Source organism: Protopterus annectens, chromosome 5.part1 (assembly GCF_019279795.1).
Source record: "Protopterus annectens isolate FY-2018-M chromosome 5.part1, PAN1.0, whole genome shotgun sequence".
In the NCBI taxonomy this organism is placed as follows: domain Eukaryota; kingdom Metazoa; phylum Chordata; order Ceratodontiformes; family Protopteridae; genus Protopterus; species Protopterus annectens.
Genome location: NC_056736.1, coordinates 647,342,057 through 647,366,015, shown reverse-complemented (window position 1 = coordinate 647,366,015; position 23,959 = coordinate 647,342,057). Strand labels below are relative to the sequence as shown.

Genomic DNA, 23,959 nt, shown 5'->3' with positions numbered 1-23,959 from the left:
CCGGTTCCCCCTGAGACGGTTATTTCACCGCTCCGAACCGAAGACACCGCTTTACCGACACCTCTGATACCGGAGGCCACACCGACGCCAGTTATAGATTTTCCTCCGGATACTGAAACCGAGGAAATGCCCGAGACCATTGCTGTAGATAAGGTCACTCCTGCACGTGGAGCTGCTAGGCCTCCTATGGCCATGTCTATTAAGGCCTACACACGTGCTAAGGCAGCCAGCAAGACCAAGCACCTTACTGCTAAGGCCTTACCTCAGCCTACTCCTGAAACACAAATCATGACTATGGCGCAGACTTAATTTCCATGATTAGAGGTTCACAGGCCCATCCTGAGAGAGGATCCCAGCCTCCTCCTGATAAGAGGCCCCGGGTTGAACCCTCTGACCCTATCCCTTCAGATGAAGATTCTGAGGACTCTGTTCACTCCGATGGCCAGGAAGAGCCCTTCCAGACCTATGAGGACTTGGATGCAGAGGATTCCATCCCCTCGGCCTCCCTTCCTGAGGATATTTCTTTTGGGGAAGTTCTGCATACCATGAGGGAACATTTTAAGTGGCAAGGCCAGGAATATTCTGATTCCAGAAAGCCTTCAACCTTCCTTAAAAAGCCCCAACACAGGCCCCTGGCTATACCTCCTGTGCTTGATGTTTTGGATGATCTATACTCTGACTCCAGTGTTACCCCGGATACTCTTCCTCCTGCCCCAGCCAAGCCAGACAGATATTATAGGGTCCCAGAAACACATTCTCATTTCTTTAGGGCCCATGCTGTTGATTTAGAAACTATTTCTCAGGGACCTAAAGGGGTTTCAGCATCCACCTCCAAAAATCCCTTGCCTTCCAACAGGGAAGCTAGGTCATTAGAGAGATGGGGGAAAAAGGTCTACACCTCCACTACTTTATCTATGAGAGCTCTGAATTGCCTCTTTCATATGTTTCAATATCAGGATTACCTGTTAGATGATTTACAGAAAACATTGGCCTCTCCTGAACCTTTAGACAGGAAGTCTTCGCAGGAAGCTGTACATAATTCTCAGCAAGTCAGCAATCACTTTCTGCAGTGTGGATATGATGCATTGGAAGCTTCATGTAGGGCAGCTATGACAGGGGCGGTCATTTGTAGACATGCATGGTTAAAAGAACAACCTCTACCAGATCATGTTAAGGCAAAACGTCTTGATGCTCCTTTGGAAAAGAACAAGCTTTTTGGTACTAATGCTAAAGATGTGTTAAAGTCCATCAAGGAAAAAGCAAAATCAGTTCAGACGGTCAAAGATTTCCTCCAGGTTCAGCCACCCAGATTCAGCAGGAATTGGCCTTCTAAAAACTGGTCCTTTCCTAATCCCGAAAGATTTCAAAGGGGTAAAAACAGGCGTGGCCGAGGAAGAGGACAATACAGAGGTTCTTACAGGGGACGACAATGGCAACCAGCAAACCAAAGAAGTGACACAGGGGTCTCCCCTGCCCCACAGGGACAATCTCAATGACTTTCCTCTACTTCCGCTGACCAAAGAGCAAATAGAAGCTCCCTTGGGCGGAAAATTATCTCTGTTTTCAGACAATTGGCACAGATTGACAAAGGACAAATGGATTTTGGACATTATAGACCAAGGTTACAGGTTCCACTTTCATACCTTACCAAGAAAACAAGGCATGCCAAACCTACCACAAAACCAGAGGGCAGAGGCTATCAAGCAAATTTCTCTGCTTGCTCAGATCAAAGCAATAGAAAGAGTTCCACAACAAGAACAAGGCCAGGGGTTTTACTCAAGACTGTTCCTTGTTCCAAAAAAAGAAACTCAATGGAGACCAATACTGGATTTGTCCGCATTAAACACTTTTCTCATAGTACCAAAGTTCAAAATGCTGACTCTACAGCAACTCCTTCCCATGCTGGGCAAGGGGTCTTGGCTGATTACTCTGGACATCAAGGAGGCATACCTGCATGTCCCTATCAGACACAGCTGCAGAAGATACCTCAGATTTCTTGCAGGGCCAGAGCATTATCAATTCTCAGCATTGCCATTTGGCTTATCTACTGCGCCCAGAGTATTTACAAAATGCCTGGCTTCAGTAATTGCTCATTGCAGGCTCCAGGGGATCCAAATTTACCCATACCTGGACGACTGCCTCATACAAGCGGACGACAAATTGATTTTGACAAAAAACTTGAACTATGTCATACAATTGCTACAGGCTCTGGGATACACAGTCAACTTCCAAAAGTCAAAACTTCAGCCATCCCAGCAGATAACCTTCTTAGGAGCCAATCTAGACACAGCCTCTCAAATGGCTTACCTGACAGAAGACAAGCAAGATAAGTTAACTCATTATTTCAAAGGTTTGGCAAAACTCACCCAGATGACTGCAAGGGGATTCCTACAGGCCCTGGGTTACATGGCATCCTGCATTCTCCTGGTTCCATTAGCAAGACTACACATGAGAAAGCTTCAATGGTACCTAAAAAGCCTATGGTCTCAGCACAGCAACAACCTAGAGACAACCATACCGCTCATTCCATGCCTACAAAAGGAATTCCTATGGTGGGCCTCGGTAAGCCAGGCAAACACAGGTATGTCATTCAAAAAACCTCAGATAACACAGACCATGACCACAGACGCCTCAGACCTTGGATGGGGGGCGCACATGGAGGGCAGATGTATACAAGGACAATGGTCTCCAAAGGAAACACATCTGCATATAAACCAAAAGGAAATGCTGGCAGTAATGCATGCCATCGAGGCCTTTCGACAGCAACTTCAGCAAGGCCATCTACTGATACGGACAGACAACACCACTGTGATGTGGTACATAAACAAGCAAGGGGGCACCCATTCCTCTACCCCCTTTGCAGACTGACAATGAATCTTTGGGAAAAATCACTGAGCCTAAACATACAGTTGCAATCCCAGTTTGTTCCAGGCAAAGACAATGTGCTGGCGGACAGCCTAAGCAGGAATTTCATAGATCCACACGAGTGGAGGTTACATCCGAAAATCTTCACACAACTCACCTCGACATGGGGCAGGCCAGATGTAGACCTATTTGCCTCCCACCTCAACCATCATCTACAAAAATTCTGTTCAAGGACAAACCATCCACAAGCTTGGAAAATAGATGCTCTTTCATTCAACTGGAACTTTCTAAAAATCTATGCATTCCCACCTCTGCCACTGATGACCACAGTATTACTAAAGATCAAAGCAGAGAGGCCCAAGGGGATCCTAATAGCTCCAGACTGGCCAAGACAACACTGGTACTCACTACTACGGAGCATATGTCACAACAAAAAGTGGGCCCTTCCCCAATGGCCCCTACTTTTGACTCAACACAACTTCAAAACAGTGCATCCAAACCTTCAGACACTGCAGCTAACAGCCTGGGAGATCCCATGAATAACCTCAATCTATCTCTCTCCAAGGAAGTTCAGCGGATATTAACAGAAGCTCAAGACCATCCACCAGAAAGGTTTACTTAGCAAAATGGAAGAGATTCAGCATTTGGAATACCAGCAAGGGACATGATGCATCATTATTGAATATCCCACTCATCCTGGAATATTTGGCAGATATGCTACAGAATGGACTCTCATATTCTTCCATAAAGATACATGCTTCAGCTATCTCAGCTAGATATAACACTGATCCGCCTGTGTTTTCACATCCTTTGTTAAGGCAATTCCTCAGGGAATCAAGAACATTAAGCCACCAAGAAAGGCTCCAGTGCCAGCTTGGGACCTCAACTTTGTCCTAGAAAAACTGACTCTACCTCCCTTTGAGCCAGCAGCTTCAGTGGACTTACAATTTTATCATGGAAGACAGCTTTCCTGTTGGCAATTACCTCAGCAAGAAGGGTTTCGGAACTACAGGCCCTAATGGCAACACCACCGTTCATAACCTTTCACAGAGACAGGGTCTCCTTAAGAACCAACCCTACTTTTATGCCAAAGGTGGTATCTAGGGTTTCTTTAAATCAAGCTATTCACCTGCCTACTTTCTTCCCCAATCCTGAGAGCAAAGGGGAAAGACTGTTGCATACCTTGGACATTCACAGACAACTTCGCTACTACCTGGACAGAACCAAGACCAGTAGGAAGTCTGATCAGCTTTTGTAGCTTACGCCCTGGAGTACAAGGAAAAGCAATTTCCAAACAGACTATTTCAAAATGGATTGGACATTGCATCAGATCTTGTTATTCCTTCCATGGGAAGAATGTTCCAGCCAATGTCAGACCACACTCCACCAGAGCTACAGCCACCTCTACAGCATTCTTAAGAGGGGTGCCTACAAAAGACATTCTAGAAGCTGCTACATGGAGCTCCATGCATACATTCTCCAAACACTACCATCTCCCTTTATATTCCAGATCCAGAGCAGGCTTTGCTTCGGCAGTCCTGCAGGGCTTGATTGCCACACCATCTCTTTCCTAGAGCATTCCTCCTCCCCCAGCTAAGCTATGGTATTCAACCCATATGTTATGACTGCAGTTGCATTCTTGAAGGACATAGTACAGTTTTGTACCTACCATAAATGTAGATGTCCGATAGATATGCAACTGCAGTCGGATTTTCCCTCCCTCCATACCCCTCTATGCCTTGGGTCCACTCCTATCCCTGTTTCTCTTAGCTGGGGATATCTGTTATGGTGTATCTGTTTATTGCTTACTTATTTGTCTGGAATCCTGTTTTTGTCTTCCAATTTGATTACAGCCTTCCTTGGAGAGCACCTGGCATCTGGGGCAAGAAACACTGAAGAAAATGGCGTCGGCTGATGCTTATGTACTCCAGCCGCTCTGACGTCGGAGAGAAATGCGACATCAGCCGACGTCGGACCCAGACTTTGGAATCCGGACGACCGAGGGCTGCCTGAGGCAGGACAACCCATATGTTATGACTGCAGTTGCATATCTATCGGACATCTACATTTATGGTAGGTACAAAACTGTACTTTGTCAGTAAACATGCGACTGTTGTTACATTGTCTCAAGATGAACATTTCAGTCAGGTTGGCTGCAGTGATAAAACTGTATGGATCCATGTTACCAGTGCGTAGTGTGGTGTGTTTAGGGAAGTTGCAGATTAGGCAATTTTAATTTGATTGACTGGATAGACTAAAATCTAAAAACACAGTCCAGAAGTATCTGATCCAGAAATCCAACAAAAACTAGGTCCACACTGTAAAAAACTTTAATGCTCCAACTAATACAAGATATTATACAGGATTAAGGTCTCTGTCTTTTAACATAGACTTCTTTTTACTTTTTTTTTTAAAGTGTGGACCTAGTTTTTGTTGCCTTTCTGGATCAGATGCATCTGGATTGTGTGTTGAAGTCCGAGTACTTTTGTGTTTGGTTCCTAAAATCTAAAAGCAGAATGCTGTAGGTATATGAGCCAGATGCAGAAATGCCTCTTGGTGCCAACCAAAGTTAACACTCTTACCACACTAATGCACTACTAGGGGCCTGAATGAGCCTGTTTTTGCAACGTTGCACAGTCCAGTGACTCAAAATATTGGTTTGGGATGCCTTGTGTAGAATGATCTTGAGAAAATGCTTTTAGTAGGGCCTGTGGTGATAGATGAAGGCTAGAAATGGTAGGACAGTGAGGTGAGCAAATTTGTGCCATCACATTCAGTCCCTGCGCTGAGATGGAATAATAAAGAAGTAGACAGCTAGTGTTTGCATCTGTTGATGGCAGGCTACCACAGTGCAACTGAGGTTTCTTCATATGAGTTGAAGCAATGCTTTCCACTATAAATAATCAGAAAGTAAATAGCCAGTAGAGGAGGGCAAAGCCTATGACCTAAAGGTGATTCCCCTATGAATAATGCAGGACTTTGCTCTCTTTTTCTCTCTCTGTGCAAACCTTTCTACCCCTCAGGCGCATAGCCGGCCTTAGGCATAGGCCAACTAGGCAGCTGCCTAGAGCACCGGTCTAGCAGGGGCACTTTTCTAGTATTTATTTGATGTAGTTAGACAAGGATGGGGGCACCAGGTAGTGTGGTGGGGAGCGCCGTGGAGCCCTTTTGCCTAGGGCGCCAGTTGACCTAAGGCCACTGCTGCTCAGGCGGACAAAACACCCAGGCTGGAGAAGAAGAAAAAAAAATCACCTAGGCCAGGAGAATAAAAGATCAAGAAAAACAAAGTTTGAGGGAAGGAGAACTAGCATGCTTTCCTTACAGCAATTAGTATTTGACTAATCCACAGTGAGGAGGCTGTAGGTCAGTAGTGCCACAGTGTAACAGGCAAAGTTTAAAATGCACAGCAAATTTTCTTCACAGACTTAAGCCACAAACACTAATTCTCAGCAGGTAAATGCACGCAAAAAGCTGAAATTTAATATTAGAACAATATGTGCAGATTAGAAGGCAGAAAATGGGCCAAAAACACAGAAATCAAAGCTAGATTAATCTCTGCAATTAATCCACAACACAATTGATGTAGAGAAAATGTGAAGCAACCTTTTTTTTTTTTTTTTTTAAACTTAGCTTTGTTCTGTAGGTTGTAAAGCCAAATTATTTTCTCTTTCCATATGCACAAAAGCTCAGTTTTGAAGATAACACAGATACCAGATACTCTCAGTGCAACAAGTAATCAGAAAAATAATCAAATATTTGATAGGGTAAGTGTAAAGTAAAGTTTATGACTTAATAAAGGTGATTCCCCTCTGAAGAATGCAGGACTTGGCTCTACCAGTGCAAAGCGTCCTACCCATCAGGCAAACAGAATATCCAGGCCAGGATAGTAAAAGAACAAGGAAAAAAGTTTGGGGAAAGGAAATCTAGTACAACACTTTACTTAAAGCAAGTGTGTTTTTTTTTTTTTTTTTTTTTTAATAATTTACATTTAGGAGACTTTTAGACAGTGCTGCAAATTTAACAGGCAAAAAACAACTTTTTGGACAGTATGAAGAAGTTTGGTTCCTGTAAAAGTTTTTTTGCATACCAAGTGATTCACTAAAACTTAACCTTTTTGTCGAGAACAGTTACTCTGGGGTAGTACTGTATGCCTTCCTTTTGGCACATAGTTGTCAACTGTCCAGATTTTTGCTTCATATCTTTTGTCTATTCCTTGTAAAATTTGTGGTTTTCTAACAAATTAATGAAGATCAAAGTCACTAAATAATGACACACATTTGTTTCAGACTTCATATCCTTCAGAAAATGCATGCTAAGACAAATCCTGTTATTCTATCAAGTTTTTAAATTTGTAAGAGCAACATTTAAAATATGCCCCCCCACCCCCCACCCTACTGTTGCAGGCTTTGTCCAGATTTCTTGCAGTAAGAGGTTGAGAGGTATGCCTTGACATTCTTCATATAAAAGCAAGGAGGATGAGAGCGGAACTAAACAAGACAAGCCCATTTCACTCAGTTGATTCAAATGACAAAAAAAGCCTGCTGTCCTTCCCATTCAGAGAGAACACTTTATTTTCAAAACAAGAAATATTTGCAGTTGTCCTTCAGCACTGCAAACTTTTCACTTCTTAGGACAATGAAGGGTTGCAGTTTTCCTTCACCTTCACTGCAGCTTCTCATTCCGCAGAACAATACACTGTTAGTGTTCCTTCTTCCACTTCAAGGTTCTCAATCTTCAGAATAATAAAATGGCAGTATGTTCCTTCCCCTGTACTGGTACCTTTCAACTGCATACAACAAGGAACCACCGTGGTCGTCCTTTTTCACTGCAAATTTCTCGCTCCTCAGAACAAGAAAATAGCTCAGGCTTCCAGAAAAGGGGAAAGAAAACCCCTCACTCCTCAGAGCAAGAAACTGTTGCAGTCGACATCCTTTACTGCAAGCATCTTAGTCCTCAGAATAAGAAACCTGCAGGTTTCTTACCTGCAGGTTTCTTACTTCTCAGAAGAAAGAAGTGTTGAAGTGATCCTTCTGTTTAACTGTAGACTTCTTACACCAAAGGCAGAGAGACTATTACAGTGGTCTTTCTTTCTTTCTTACTGTGGGATTTTCAGTGGTCCTTCTCCTACACTGCAGGCTTTTCATTTTCCAAGACAGGAAACTGTTACATCCCAACTAAAGCATACAGACTGAAAGATATCAAACTGGCTCCACATACCCATTTATTTTACACCAAATATTTCAGATGTTCTCAAAGAAACAGGTATGCCAATCATTTGAAAACCATAGTTGTGTACATGGAATATATTTTCACCCTGGTGTGAAGATGGTGGAATTGAGATACAAGTCAAAAAGTGAAATGGTCTTTATTTCATCTTAAACCTGTTTGAATGAGGTCTGGCATATTCATCAGTAAAGATGCATTTTTCAGCTGCCTTTGCCTGCTTCCCTTTGGATCCCCTGATATCTGCTAACACATCAGTTAAATAGTGTTTAATGAGAATCCTATGTCTCAGACTAGTTAGATTCCCAATACCTTACCCTGCAACCTTAATTTTGTAATAGATAATCTGTCTCTGCCTCCCACTGAACCTGACTGCACAGTTAAACTGAAATAAATATCCTGAAAGATTTGTTGTAGAATCAGTATCTCAGACAGATTGGTCTTGTGTGCAGTGACCTTTATTTTATTCTCCACAAGGAGACATTTTTGAGATGAAACATTCTGTTTATTCTCGGGGCATTTTCTGAACATCCATTAATTAATCCATCCCTTTACCATTTTTTCTTCACAAAAGTTAGAGAATAAAATAAAATGATGAACAGTATGCACATTACCACAAAGTTAGAGAATACGATGATGGGTGGTATGCACATTACCACAAAGTTAGAGAATACGATGATGGTTGGTATGCACATTACCACAAAGTTAGAGAATACGATGATGGCGGTATGCACATTACCCCAAAGTTAGAGAATATGATGATGGGCGGTATGCACATTACCCCAAAGTTAGAGAATAAGATGATGGGCGGTATGCACATTACCCCAAAGTTAGAGAATATGATGATGGGCGGTATGCACATTACCCCAAAGTTAGAGAATACGATGATGGGATGTATGCACATTACCACAAAGTTAGAGAATACGATGATGGGATGTATGCACATTACCACAAAGTTAGAGAATACGATGATGGGTGGTATGCACATTACCACAAAGTTAGAGAATACGATGATGGCAGTATGCACATTACCACAAAGTTAGAGAATAAGATGATGGGGCGGTATGCACATTACCACAAAGTTAGAGAATAAGATGATGGGCGGTATGCACATTACCCCAAAGTTAGAGAATAAGATGATAAGCGGTATGCACATTACCACAAAGTTAGAGAATAAGATGATGGGCGGTATGCACATTACCCCAAAGTTAGAGAATAAGATGATAAGCGGTATGCACATTACCCCAAAGTTAGAGAATAAGATGATGAACAGTATGCACATTACCCCAAAGTTAGAGAATAAGATGATAAGTGGTATGCACATTACCACAAAGTTAGAGAATAAGATGATGGGCGGTATGCACATTACCCCAAAGTTAGAGAATACGATGATGGCAGTATGTACCACAAAGTTAGAGAATACGATGATGGCGGTATGCACATTACCACAAAGTTAGAGAATAAGATGATGGGCGGTATGCACATTACCACAACGTTAGACAATAAGATGATGAGCAGTATGCACATTATTGATATGTGTAGACAAATGAGGGCTTAAGCCAACAGGACTAAGGATTTCAGACAAATTGTATACTTGTTTCTTTCATGGCTGACAAACAGCATCACCTGGTGACTAGGGAAGACGTGTCCAAGTGCCTGGCAGATTGTCACCTTCTGCTACAGAAGGCATGGCAGACCCCCTGACTGAGCAAGTCTGGGCACATTCTGCTAGGGAAACAGCTCTCAGTGCAGTCATCTTGAATGTTTCTGCCCAGTGTGTCAGTGAAACTACCACAGTACTTCCATACACATGCCTTTCTTACTATTACTAAATAGATACCTTGTCCAACAGTAGTGCACTTTTTTGTAGCTTCTTTGCTGATGTCCTTAATTCCAGCCACATCCTGCCTCAAACCCAGCACTGCTTGGTAATGTCCCATTCCATTTGTGAATGACTTGCAGTAATTATCTTTGTGGTGAACATAATTTAGCTACGGGAGGCTACTCATCATAATTGTAATGTTTATGTATTAGGGTCATTTTGTAGGCGGGGTTCCATATTTTATTTACTCGATACTACCCAGATTTTGGATGCACTCTTTATACTGTACATAGTTGAGATGTGTGTTGGTTTTGACAGTGATGGGTTACTTAGCATGATTCCATTCTTTTTGGTATCAAGTTTTGATGGTGACATTAATCTTAAGAGCAAGAATATTTGTTACATTAATATTTGGCATGGAGGATGTCAGTTCAGTAGTAGGAATTATGAGTGAATTTACATATTATTCCCCACTATATAAAAACTGGGCTAGGATAGACAGAACTCATATTTCACAGAAACATGTGCATTTAATTGAAAGTTTTGTTACACATCCAATAACTATTTCAGATCACTCACCAGTCGTCGTCTTCTTTCAGCTGCTCCCGTTAGGGGTCGCCACAGCAGATCACCTGTTTCCATTTCTTCCTGTCCTCTGCAACTTGCTCTGTCACACCAACCACCTGCATGTCCTCTCTCACCACATCCATAAATCTTATCTTAGGCCTCCCTCTTTTCCTCTTACCTGGCAGCTTCATCCTTAGCATCTTTTTCCCAATATACTCTGGCTTTGTCTCCAAACCTTCCAACCTGGGCTAATATACTTATTCCTAATCCTGTCCACCCTCATCACACCCAGTGCAAATCTTAACATCTTTAACTCTGCCACGTCCAGCTCTGACTCCTGCCTTTTTGTCAGTGCCACTGTCTCCAACCCATACAACATAGCTGGTCTCACTACTCTCTTGTAGGACTTCCCTTTCACTCTTACTGGTACTGGTCTGTCACAAATCACTCCTGACACTCTTCTCCACCAAATCCATCCTGCCTGGACTTTCTTCTTCACCTCTCTTCCACACTCACCATTACTCTGAACTGAACTCAGATCACTCACCAGTAATAACCAAAGTAAAAATGCAGGATAATTAAATAAAATTGAGACACTGGCAGTTTCCCACCTATCTGTTGAAAACAGAGGAATTTAAGGAATGGGTAGTGGAAATAATTTGGGAGTTGTTAGAGAAGATAGAAATTTATTCTGAAAATATAGCTAGAGAGTGGGATAAAATTAAAGTAGAATTTAAAAATAGGGTGGTAATAAAGGAAAGAGATGGTTAAGAAGACGTAGCAAGAATTATTCAGAGGGACTGATAAATGTTAAAGTATTACAGATAGGGGAATCTCGCAGAACAAAAAGAGGAGCAATAGTAAAATACTAAACAGAAAATTAAAGATTACATTGATAATATGCATGAGTTTTTAAAGATTGTTGTTAAGCAACTGTTTTTTTGATAAGTCCAGAGCATAAAAACTTGTAGCACAATTACTCAGGCAACAAAAATAGAAAGGGTTGTCGGCACGCTTAGGGAGCATATAACAAGGAAGGTAAGAGATCCTGTACAGGTACTAGAAATATTTTGAAAATTTTATGAAAGTCTGTATAAAGCATAGAAATATGGAAATCAAGAAAATATACAAATGGAAATGTTTGTGGAAGAATTAAATATGCTAAGGTTAGAGATAGATGAGGTTCAGTTACTAACAGGATAGGAAGAGACTAGATAAAAATGGTGATGTGTAACCAAGCTACAGGAAGGTCCTCGGGATTAGATGGTATTCCTGTGGAAGTTTGAAAGCTAGGAGGAGAAAAAACTGATGAAGACCTGGAAGGTTTTCTTTAACTGCATCCTGGAAGAAAGCAGTGGTGGCTGTAATACCTTAAGAGGGTAAAGACCTATCAGATCTAGATTCAATACAGGCTGCTTTAATCTTAAACAATGATTATAAAGTGTTTACATATAATGGCTAAATGAACAGTAAAGGTGATGCCAGAAATGAAAACCATTAACAGAACATTAATGATCCGGAGGGAGGCTGAATGAAAGACAGTACCACTGTTGGTGGTGGGTCTTGAGGCAGAGAAAGCATTTGACAGATTAAGCTGGGAGTCTGAGAAGGGCAATGGAAGCATTTGCATTCCCAGATAAAATTCTAAGGTTGATTAGGAGAATATATGAGGGAACAAAGGCAAAAATAAAAGTGGGGGATTTCCTCTCAGATAATTTCTGTTTGAGCAGAGGAACCAAGCATGGGCGTCCTCTTTCCTGTCTGTTGTTTGCAGTATGTTTAGAACCATTGGCAAAGAAAATAAGAGACTCCGAAATTAAAGGATGTAATTTGGTATGGTAGTCAAGAAAAGGTGGCACTATATTTGAAGATGATGATATTTCATAACTGATAAAACCAGAAAAGGACATTTCAGTGTTGTGGAACATTTTGAGGCCATTTCAAATCTTTTATGGATACATCCATGAAGCTAAAACAAAGGCAGTAGCTGTAAATTATGCACCCACACACAAATTGGTTCAGCAATATCCACATTTATGGGGATATGATAAGAGTATGGATTAAAAACGATTCTGGTGTGGCAGCTAAGGATATGTGGGAAGAGACTAAACAAAAGATAATACAAAAACAGAGATATTGTATGCTGTGTTATGTGGATATAAGCAGTTAAACTGCTTTAGTCCCCTTAGTTTTATACACAGGTCAGGCATATTTTTATCAAACAGAGGAGAAGTTGTGGCTAGCAATTAATAAAGAGCTGAAGGATTTTCTCTGGGAGGGAAAGATGGCAAGAGTCAGGTGGTATAAGCTGATTCTTCCAATTGAGCAAGATGTTTTTGGATTACTCGATTTGATGGAGTACATCAGAGCTACACAGTTTAGGCTCCTATACATAGTACAAGCAGAAAAGTATAATTCAAAGTGGAAAGGGATCATGATGATAAGGGGGGGGGCGGAGCTCAAGAAACAAGGAGAGACTGGGATTTTGAATGCAGATCCTTAAGGAGAATAACAATAACCATCCAGAATATTATATTCGTAAAGTAGCAGAAAGTATTCTAAGAACTAAGCCAACATGGGAATGGTGAAAGGAGATTCTGCTGATAGGAATGACTGCAGTTAGGATACAGGCACTAGATGAGAGAGGGCTAGAAGTTATTGGAGAAAACTGGCAGAAGAACCAAGGTATTGGGAGCAAATAATTAGAGAGGGAAAGTATCAAGGATTGATATAGTATAGACAAAATGAAAGACCTAGAGGGATCCTAAGCGAAAAACCAGCACTGAGTTTTTAGTAGAATCTAGAACAGAAACTGCTGTTAAAAAAGGAATAATTAGTAGAACGTGCAAAATATTGCATGACAACTATAAGAATCGATCAGAGGAGGTTAGAATGGATTGGGAAGAGAGATTGGATAACCAATTCACAAATAAAGAATGGGGAATAATTGCAGGTCTCCAAAATATGCAACAAGGTGTAGACAATTTAGGATCTTTGCTTGGAAGTGCTTACACAGGTATTTTTATACCCCAAGTAAGTCCCAAACAATTTTTCCTCAGGTAGACAGCAAATGTTGGAGGTATGATGGATAAGAGGTAATTGGGAGCATATTTTCTGGGAGTGTAATGAGTTGGCAGACTTTAAAGATATCCCACATAATGCTCTGTCAGAAATACTGGGTGAGCAAATTGGTGTAACTAACGAAATGATTTTTTGAGCTATGATACAGAATCAGAATTGCCTAGACATAAGGCCTTTGATGAGTCTTAATTATGGTTGCTGCCAAAAAAAAGCAGTTGCTAGAAAATGAAAATCAAAGTCTAAACCAGCCTTGCTAGAAGTAGTGAATATAGTAACAGAGATAAAACAACTGGAATTGGGATCTTTAGAAAAGGGTAGGAGCAAATTACATAGAAAGACATGGAACTGTGGGAACAGTACATGCAGAGGAGGAATGAGGTGTAAAAGAAGGCAGGATTTGAATGAGCTTATGTAATGTTTGAATGACAATGACTGGATAGATAATTTTATTTGCAAACATTATACATCATGTATGTCAGTATAGTTTGTGATGTGTAATGTTTGTAACTAAATTATGTCAATGTGGTTTGTTTTAATTTATAGAAATGTATGGTTGCCACTGTCATACATGATTTTAATTAAGGTGTTTCTTGTTTAAAAAAAATATTTGTTACGTTCTTCTACCTTGGTTGAAGCACCAAAACTGAACAGGAGGTACTTTGGGTTCCATTTCCCTCTATGACTCAGTTTCCAGCTGATATATTCCTAATGTGGAAGGTAATCTCATGCCCCTTAGGGATATCTTAGTGTTCCCCATCTCTAACTAGAAGACTGACTTTTGATGTTCTTCGTGTTTCCCTGTTGCAGTCATTACATTTGGGTTATGTGGGAAACCCTCAGTCGGCTTGAATACCAGTGTCCTGGGATTTCTGCTTCGGATGCCGTCGCTTCTTCCATAACGTCAGGTCATCAGGGGTATAAAACATGCAGCTGACGCCATTACATCAGTCTTTCTTGCCGTGCGGTGCCCGAAGCAGAAGCAGTTCGCAGGTACTGGTCTGTCATCTTCTGAAATTTTCATTTTTCGAGTTTCAGACCTGAAGTATCCTTTTTTCTTATTCTAACCGATGCCAGAAAAATTTAATAATTGTCTTGCCTGTGGAAAGCAAATACCTCACAGAGATTTTCATTCTTACTGCGTCACCTGTTTAGGCCCAGACCACGATGTGTCTCGCTGTCGGTTTTGTCTTGTTCAATGCCCAAACTGTTCGTTGTCAGGCTATTTTTGTCACTAAATTCTTTCGCTTTCGATCTCTATATTCCGAAATGGCTTCGATAAGCTGTCCAACTACCGATCTTCCGAAAAAACGTAAGGATAAAGACAGAAACAGATGGCATAGGTCCAAAACTGCCAACGACACTATTATTAAGATAGTCGCTAGTCCGCCGGTACTCAGTGAGGTGCTTTTGCAGCCCATGATAACCACTTCTGCAGATTCGCAGGTCTCTACTGAGACCCATTCGGAGTCTGGTATATCACGAGATGCTGCTTCGACTATGGAACCTGCAGATGTCTCTACATTGGATGGGTCCAGAGCCGCTGTGCAGGCACCGGCTTCTGAGGGTGTATTCAGGCCTTCCGAATTTCATATTAAACTGATGACTTTGTTTCAAACCAAAAATACTGAATTTCTCAGGTCTAGAGTTCGCACTACACCTAGGCAACCGACGACCAAAGCACATTCTCAGGCCCACATGCCACAAAAACAAATGCTTAGAATGGCTGAAGACCTTATTACTTTAATTAGGGGAAGTCAACCTTCCCCCCTCAAAAAGACCAAGAACTGATTTTCCTTTTGATTCTTCAGATCCTGGAGTCTGATAGTCTAATAACTCTGACCCTTCTGATTACCTGGACATACCCTTATCTACTTATGAGGATTCTGATGCAGAGGATTCCATTCCCTCTGCTTCCCCACCAGAAGATTTTTCTTTTGGTGAAACCCTGCATACCCTTAGAGAGCATTTCCTCTGGGAGAGCCAGGACTACTCTCAGTCCAAAAAGAGACTCAGGGAATTTTTAAACTTGCCTCAGCACAGACCTCTAGCTATCCCTCCTGTTCTGGAAATTGTAGATGATGTCTTCTTGGAATCCAGCCTTACCCCTGATACTTTGCCTCCAGCTCCCAGGAAACCTTACAGGTACTGTATAGTACTTGACTCCTACAAATTCCTCTCTAAGAATCCTGCTGCAGATCCAGAGACCATTTCCCAGGGACCTAAAGGCATTAAGGTTACAACGACCAAAAATCCTACCCCTTCGGACAGGGATTCTAGGGCTTTAGACAGATGGGGTAAGAAGGTATACACCTCTGCTGCTCTTGCCATCAGGGCTTTAAATTGCCAGTTTCATATGTTAAAGTATCAGCAGCATATTATGGAACTAATTAAACAGAAAATGATGTTGATTCCTGATTGTGCAGAACATAAATATTTACAGAGTTAATGCATTCTGCTAACCAAGTTGGTAAACATACTTTGCAATGTGGTTTTGATGCCTTAGAAGCATCTTGCAGGGCTGCTGACACTGGGTCTGTTCTTAGAAGGCATGCTTGGCTTAAGGAACAAACCTTGCCAGACCATGTCAAAGCAAAATTACTAGATGCACCCTTAAACCAAGAGCGTCTATTTGGCAATAAAGCAGAAGTCGTCCTCAAAAAGATGGAGGAAAAAGCTAAATCTATGCAAACTGTTAGAGATTTCTTACAAGTACAGCCACCTAGATTCAGTAGGCATTGACCTTCTAAACACTGGTCTTTTCCCGTCCCTTCCAGACCTTCTCAGTCCAAACCCAGGGGCAGCAGGCCACCAAGACTACAGTCTCAGGGTATGCACAGATCTAAGCAATGGAGTGCTCCCACATCCAAAACTGGGAGTAGTAAGCCGCCATCCTATGGTAAAATCTCACAATGACTTATCCTCAACTCTTCCAAGCCTTGCCCAAGTACTTGCACCTTTAGGAAGGAAACTTGCCCTGCATGCCAAAAACTGGGAGTACATTACCCAGGACAGATGAGTCTGAAACATTGTTTCCCAGGGATACAGATTCCACTTCTACTCACTCCCAACCTCAAGCGGATGGCCAGACCTCCCCCCAAACCAGTGGGCAGAGGCTCAAAAGCAAGTACTTTCTCTTCTCCGTATCAAAGCTATTCAGCCTTTCCCAGCAGAACAAAGGGGACAAGTCTTTTATTCCAGACTGTTTCTGGTATCCAGAAAAGAAAACTCTTGGCATCCTATCCTGAATCTGTCTATTCTCAGCACCTTTCTGGTGGTTCTAAAATTCAAAATGCTTACTCTCCAACAGCTGCTTCCTATGCTAGCCAAGGAATCCTGGCTAGCAACCATAGACTTAAAAGAAGCTTATCTGCACAATCCCCATAAGGGAATCTTGCAGGAAATACCTACGTTTCAGAGCAGGCTCTATGCACTATCAGTTCTCTGCACTTCCCTTTGGCTTGTCTACTGTGCCCAGGGTATTCACAAAATGCCTAGCTCCAGCCATGGCATATTGCAGGCAGAGAAGAATTCAAATTTACCCATACTTGGACGATTGCGTGATTCAGGCGGACAGTCAGGAATTGCTACTATAGCACCTGACATTTGTAAAGAGACTTCTAACTTCACTGCGGTACACCATCAATGAAAAGAAATCACATCTGGTGCCCAGCCAACAGATTGTATTCCTGGGAGCAAGCTTGAACACAACTTCCCAGATGGCATTCCTCACTCCAGAAAAACAAATTTATTTGACAAACTACTTCAGTCTACTGGCCACCAAAACCCAGCTATCTGCAAGAAAAATACTGCAAGCCCTAGGGTTCATGGCCTCTTGCATTCTACTAATTCCATATGCAAGACTGCATATGAGGAAGCTTCAACTGTACTTAAAAAGTCTCTGGTGTTAAAATTCTCAGGACCTGGAAACAATAATTCCTATCATTCCTTGCCTAAGGACAGAGTTCCTTTGATGGGCAGAGGCCTGCTACCACAACATGGGACTCCCTTTCACTCAACCTTCTGCGGCCCAAGCCCTAACAACAGACGCATCAGACTATGCATGGGGGGCTCACATGGCAGGACAATTCATTCAAGGAAAATGGAGCCCAAAGCAAATGCACCTGCATATCAATCATAAAGAAATGTTAGATGTACAGAATGCTCTGACAGTCTTCAAAGGCCTTATTCTTCCAGGACAACATTTGGTAAAGACAGATAACACCACAGTTATGTGATACATAAACAAGCAGGGGGGAACCCATTCCTACCCACGCTGCAGATTAGCCATGGCTCTGTGGAACACAGCCTTGAGCAACCAAGTGCACCTGCAAGCTGAATTCCTGCCAGGCAAACTAAATTCACTGGCAGACGACTTAAGCAGAAATCTCATGGACCCACACAAGTGGAAACTTGAACCCAAATATTCAAGCTTTTGAGGAACAGGTGGGGGGGGGGGGGACCAGAGGTGAACCTCTTTGCTTCCTCTCAGAACTATCAATTGAGCAAATATTGCACCAGAACTCCCCACAGCCAAGCTTGGAAAGTGGATGCCCTGTCCTTTACCTGGGAAAGCCTCTCAATCTATGCCTTTCTCTCTCTGCCCTTCCTCTTGAAGCTTCTACTAAAGATCAAACAGGGCAAGCCAAGGACAATCCTGATTGCACCAGACTGGCCACACCAGTGCTAGTACCCCCTTTTGTGCAGTCGTGCCACCATGGCACATGCCTCAGACCCCTTCCCTGCTGTCCCAGCAGGAGGGCCAGATTTTGCATCCTCAGATACAGACCCTGAACCTAGCAGCCTGGCTTATCCCCTGAACTCATCACCAGCAACCCTCAGTAAGTAGGTGCTGGATGTCATTCTTGAGGCAAGAAGACCTAGTACTAGAAAATCCTATTCGGAAAATTGGAAAAGATACTGTTCCTGGAACCAGTCTCAGGGAATGGACACAACTGTGCCCAGCTTACCTCATATATTAGATTACTTAACAGAAATGCTCCACAAAGGCCTGTCCTTCTCTTCAATTAAGATTCATGACTCTGCCATCTCAGCTCATTATAATACTGAGCCACCCCTCTTCTTTCATCCTGTAGTCAAACAGCTCCTGAGAGGAACCCCCCCCCCCCCCAGGAGAGCTCCCACTCCAGCCTGGGACTTTAACTTTGTATTGGAAAAGCTCATGCTTCCGCCCTTTGAACCTGCTGCTACAGCAGAGTTAAAATTCCTCTCATGGAAAACAGCTTTACTTCTAGCCATCATTTCAGCAAGAAGACTGTCTGAATTGCAGGCCCTTATGGCCATGGAACCCTTCATTATCTTCCATGTGGACAGGGTTTCCTTCAGGACTAACCCATTATTTATTACCAAGATGGTATCTAGTGTGGCTTTAAACCAATCCATTCATTTGCCAACTTTTTTCCCTAATCCTCATTATAAAGGGGAAAGGATCTTGCACTCCCTGGACGTGCACAGGCAGCTTAGGTTCTGTCTGGATTGGGACTAAGCCTCTCAGAAAATCTGACCAGCTGCTAGTCAGCTTTGCTGCAGGGGCAGAGGGCAAGGCCATTTCAAAGCAAACCATTTCTAAATTTATAGCACACTGCATCCATTTCTGCTACAAACACCATGGGAATCCTACCCCACAGGGGATCAGAACACATTCCACTAGGGCTACATCAACCTGTACAGCATTTCACAGGGGAGTCCCTACCAGGGACATCCTGGAAGCTGCAATCTGGAGCCCTGTACACACTTTCACCAAGCATTACCACTTACCTATCTTTTCTAAATCCAGAGCTGGATTTGCCACAGCAGTCTTACAGGGCCTGATTGCCAGCCCTAATAATTCTTAACTACCTCCACCCATCCTCAGCTTTGGGAATCAACCCAAATGTGATGACTGCAACAGTGAAACACGAAGAACCTAGTACAGTTGTGTAAACTTATCATAAATGTAGATGTTCGAGTGTATTCACTGCTGCAGTCCTGGTTACCCTCCCTCCCTCCAGCCCCCCGACTTTACTTTACTTCTACCTATCTTTTTTGTTTGCAATATTTTATATCATTGGTATTTGCTTTTTGCTGGGGGTGCTCCATACCATGTAATTGCTTTTTATTTTGGGGGATCCTGACATCTGGGGCAAGAAAAACTGATGTAATGGCATCGGCTGCATGTTTTATACTCCTGACAACCTGACGTCATGGAAGAAGCGACAGCATCCGATGCAGAAATCCCAAGACTCTGGTATTCAGGCTGACTGAGGGCTATCTGCAGGCAGATAACCCAAATGTGATGACTGCAACAGTGAAAACACGCGAACATCTACATTTATGGTAAGTGTACACAACTGTACTTTTTGCATCTAATCCCTGTGATTCTGTAAATGTCTTACAGTAGTCATCTTACTACTTCAACATTTATAGTTATATTTAATAACCTCAGCTGTGCTTTATTTGATGTAATTTTTACTATTGATATGGTACTTATGAAGCTATTTTTTACAGTGACATGATTTATGAAGTGATCAGTAAAGGTGTAGAAATTTGCTTCACAGACGATCTGTTTGTAACAGCACATTTGAATTGTGTATTTACAATTACGCTATGCAGTAATTATTTTGCTTCTTGTTACAGCTGGATGCCGGCGTACCAGAAAAAATAAGTCTAATCTCCAGAGATGAGAAGAGCATTCTTGTGGTAACTTATAGTGACCTAAAACGCTGTTTTGAGAATGCCTTTCAGGAACTTCTTGCAGCAGCAAATGGTCAGTTGTAGTATTTGCTGAAATCGCACATGATATGGCTTGGGAAGTAAACAGAGCAAATTGCACTACAGCTGGATCATCTGTATCATCTCATCGTGTTTTTGGAAAACAAAACGAGATGAGCAACCTGCTGCTTTGCACTTCAGTTAGGAACACTTACTTGAATAAAGAATGTTACCACATAATTAGAACTGCAACTGGCACTGGAGGCTTTCTATCTGTAAAGACAAAAGGAGCAGCGTCAGGTGCATGATGTTCCTGCGTTTATTTTTCCACTTGTATATGCACTACTTTTACGTTTCTGGGACTTTGCTGATATCTGATGTTTTTACCACATCACTTCTCATATGTAAGGGAAGATATTTTTGTCTTTCCAAGAACATGCTCTTTGGCATTTCATCCAAAATTTTGGCTGACTGTTTGCTTTTGTATAACTTGCATACTGAGCAGCTGAGGACCAGTTAATTCCATGGAATACGCTGTCTTTAAACTTGTACCCAGAATTGTACTGGGCACAGACTTATATTACCAAGCACAGCCGTTTGAAGATAAGTCAGAAGACCTATTTATAGTAAATGAAAAAGAATAAAAAAGTAAGTTTAGGGTTATGCAAATTAAATCTGCATACAAACATATTTATTTCAAGTCATTGTTTTCTAAAAATCTGACAAACTGCATTGACACAACATGGCAAAATGATTAAGATGGCCCTCCAAAAAGTTGTATTTGGTTACTTCAAGAACCAGCGCCTTTTTATGTCATTTGTTATAAAGTATGTAAGTATTCCTGCTAGACAGATGCATTTACATTTATGCAACCTTTTTATATGAATTTAATTTTTTAAGAAATTGAGTTGAATGCCTGAAGATTCAGGGGTGTATTACATTTGGTTATTTACAGTTTTTGTATAAAGTTCTATTCTTTGAACAGCAGCTTTATTAGGGTACTTTACACTGGATACAGACACAGAGACACTGTTAAGAAACTTCAAAGTACACAGCAGTCACCTGGGTGGTGTATACTTGTGGAACTTCACTTTGGAAGGGTAATGAACTGCTGGGCCTTTTCAGTCATTGCTTACTCCTATTTACATTTTTGTAGTCCTGTTTACTTTAAGGAGGTCTTTGCCTCAGAAGTCTGGTATTTCCCATTTAAGTTTTAATTTATGCACATTATGTCACCAGATTACAGCATCCATGAATTTGCAACTGAGCGGGATTTGGACCTGAAACTCATTAGTGAAGACTGCCAAACATATAGCTACTCAAAAACATGAAAAACTGAGTAGAGACTATTTAATATTTTTTATCCCCAGCACTGCGTATTTCAACAACTGAGGGTGCTTTACCATATGACTGTGAAGATGTATGGAGTAAAGTTCAGGATGGACTATCTTTAAGCACTTACAACTGATGCTACTGATGTTGATGGTGGTTACTGCCCTAGCCTTCTCACTTTTAGACTGTTTTTTAGTATTTTTCTTCAGTCCAGTTTTTATAAACTTTAAAGTATAAGAACACTTGTACTGTTGGTCCTGAGGACAAGGAAATGTTTGCAACATTTCAGGTGTAATGGAGCCTTCTTGCTTAGTAGCATCAGTTGTTGAGATTAAAGGCCAGAACATTACTGTGTTTCAGACTTTTACAGAAACAACCTGATCAGTCTTCAGAGATCAGCAGCAGTTGTCACAGTTCTTTTATTTTTTAACATTGACAAACAAAGACTTTGAACAGTGAACATGCAGATTAAAGATTTTTATCCCTAGGTCATTTAATTGGGGAAAGTGCAGCTGTCTTTTGTATGTTTTTGACAAATCATATTGTAATTCTTTTATACAAAAGAAGTACTTGGTATTCTACAAAAATAAGATCTGCTTAATTTAAGCAGGTCAGGTTAACTCAGTTCTTTTCTTTGACAGGACTATAAAATAAGATTGTCTCTGTAATTGTTTTGGGGTTGACACCTCTGGGAATTTGTGGACCAATATTTTGTGAAAAAAGAAGCAAGGGCAGAGGTAAAATATGGCTTCAATTCCTTCTCTTTATAGGTCATCATGCTGCCTGCTGTGGCATTCCTAATATAGCAAAAACAATATAATAAAGTTGTACAATTTGTTCAGATTATCAGAAATTTGTTTCAGCCCTGGTTACCTCAGGTTTGAGCAACATGTATAGCCTGGTAATGTATTGCTTCCACTGATAATTGATATGTGCATTGTATTTATGTTAAGATGGCATATTTTAAGTCAGACCTTTTTTAAATAAGGCTCACAAGTAACAATGTTAATTCCAAAGAACACAGTTCTAGTTCTCTGTTTTTAAAACATTGCTCCTAATTGTGTTAAACCAGGTTGTCACACAAGAGTTGCAACCATTTTGAAGTAGGTGCTTGTTAAGAAACAATGCAGGAGGATTAAGACAAAACTAGTTTAGGTGGTTAAACTAGTCACATCCTAAAAAAAATCATGTTTGATCTTTTTTGCCACATTGTGATTTTGCATCTGCTTTAACCACTTCTGTAAATATTTTCTTTTGGATATATTTGGGTATGTTTCTCTTTGCCTTGCCCTTGTTTCAGAAGTACAAAACTTGTAGCAGACTTCATCCAAAGCATAATTTTCTCTTAAAATCTAATGTCTTGACCCAGTTTTTGTTGGATGTCTGCAACTCCGGTTTCAATTTTTTGTGTACAGCAGTATTTTAATAAAGAATACCATAAATACATTTGCCTCGCTGTGCGTTACTTTCTAGTTTTGTAGTATGTGTTTGTATTATCACTGTTGTCATTGATCACATTTTGTGACAGTTATTGTTCACATTCTGATTTCTTTATAAAAGTCTGTCATACTGAGGTATTGCAGCCTGATCATTTTTGAAAATGCCTTTTGGTCTGTCGTGACCACCGACATTAGTATTTCAACCCTAACTCTTGACTTCCATTAAAAAGTTGTTACACCCTTGTAACATGCCAGTAAAAGACAATACCTTTTGTTACTTGCGCTATAAACTTTTCTTGCAATCAAGTAATGATGCATTTTTGTGGTGAGACCTCAGAAAAAACTTATCAGGTCTCAACAGTTGTACTTGAAGTGACTAATTTGACAAGTTTGGTATATTCCTCTTGTCTGGTTTGCATGTGAAATACATCTCTGAAATACACAGTATCAGAAACGAAAAGCCTACAAAGTACAGAAACATGATAGTCTTGGGGGCAAGCTATAACTGCTTTTTGTCAAGAACTACATAATTCACTTGGTATGATCTTAAATTTATGGAAGGAGGTGCAGGGGGACATGACCCCTTCCATCCATAGTATTGCTATTTATTTCTATTTCAGTGTTTTTATCGTTTCTTATGCCGGTGTGTTTTCTCTTTAAGTCTTTTGTGTTTGGAATCTTTTCTTTATTTTTATAATACATGTTTTGTGCTCATGCATTTGTCACTTTATCAATCAGTGACCTTAGTGACGCAGTCATGCATATATTTTGCATGCAAATGACAGGATGTCAAAGCGAGACAGTATCAGTTGAGCTCAGACACAGATGAGATGCTTATTTCATTTTTTTTTAATAGTAACATTTTTTATAAATTTATTTCTTTTTGTTTGGATTTCAGGCTCTTGATTTCCTTTTTTTATTT

At 41.1% G+C, this 23,959-nt stretch overlaps 1 protein-coding gene across 1 annotated transcript in view; it reads left to right on the top strand.

The window, feature by feature from the left end:
* Positions 1-23,042, top strand: part of PAN3 (poly(A) specific ribonuclease subunit PAN3) — a 2,193,201-nt gene extending 2,170,159 nt beyond the window's left edge. Inside the window, exon 18 of the mRNA XM_044073269.1 lies at positions 20,192-23,042. Coding sequence (XP_043929204.1) covers positions 20,192-20,332 — 141 coding nt within the window. The 3' untranslated portion in view covers positions 20,333-23,042. The remainder of the gene's footprint in view (positions 1-20,191) is intronic.
* The last annotated feature ends 917 nt before the right edge of the window (positions 23,043-23,959 follow it).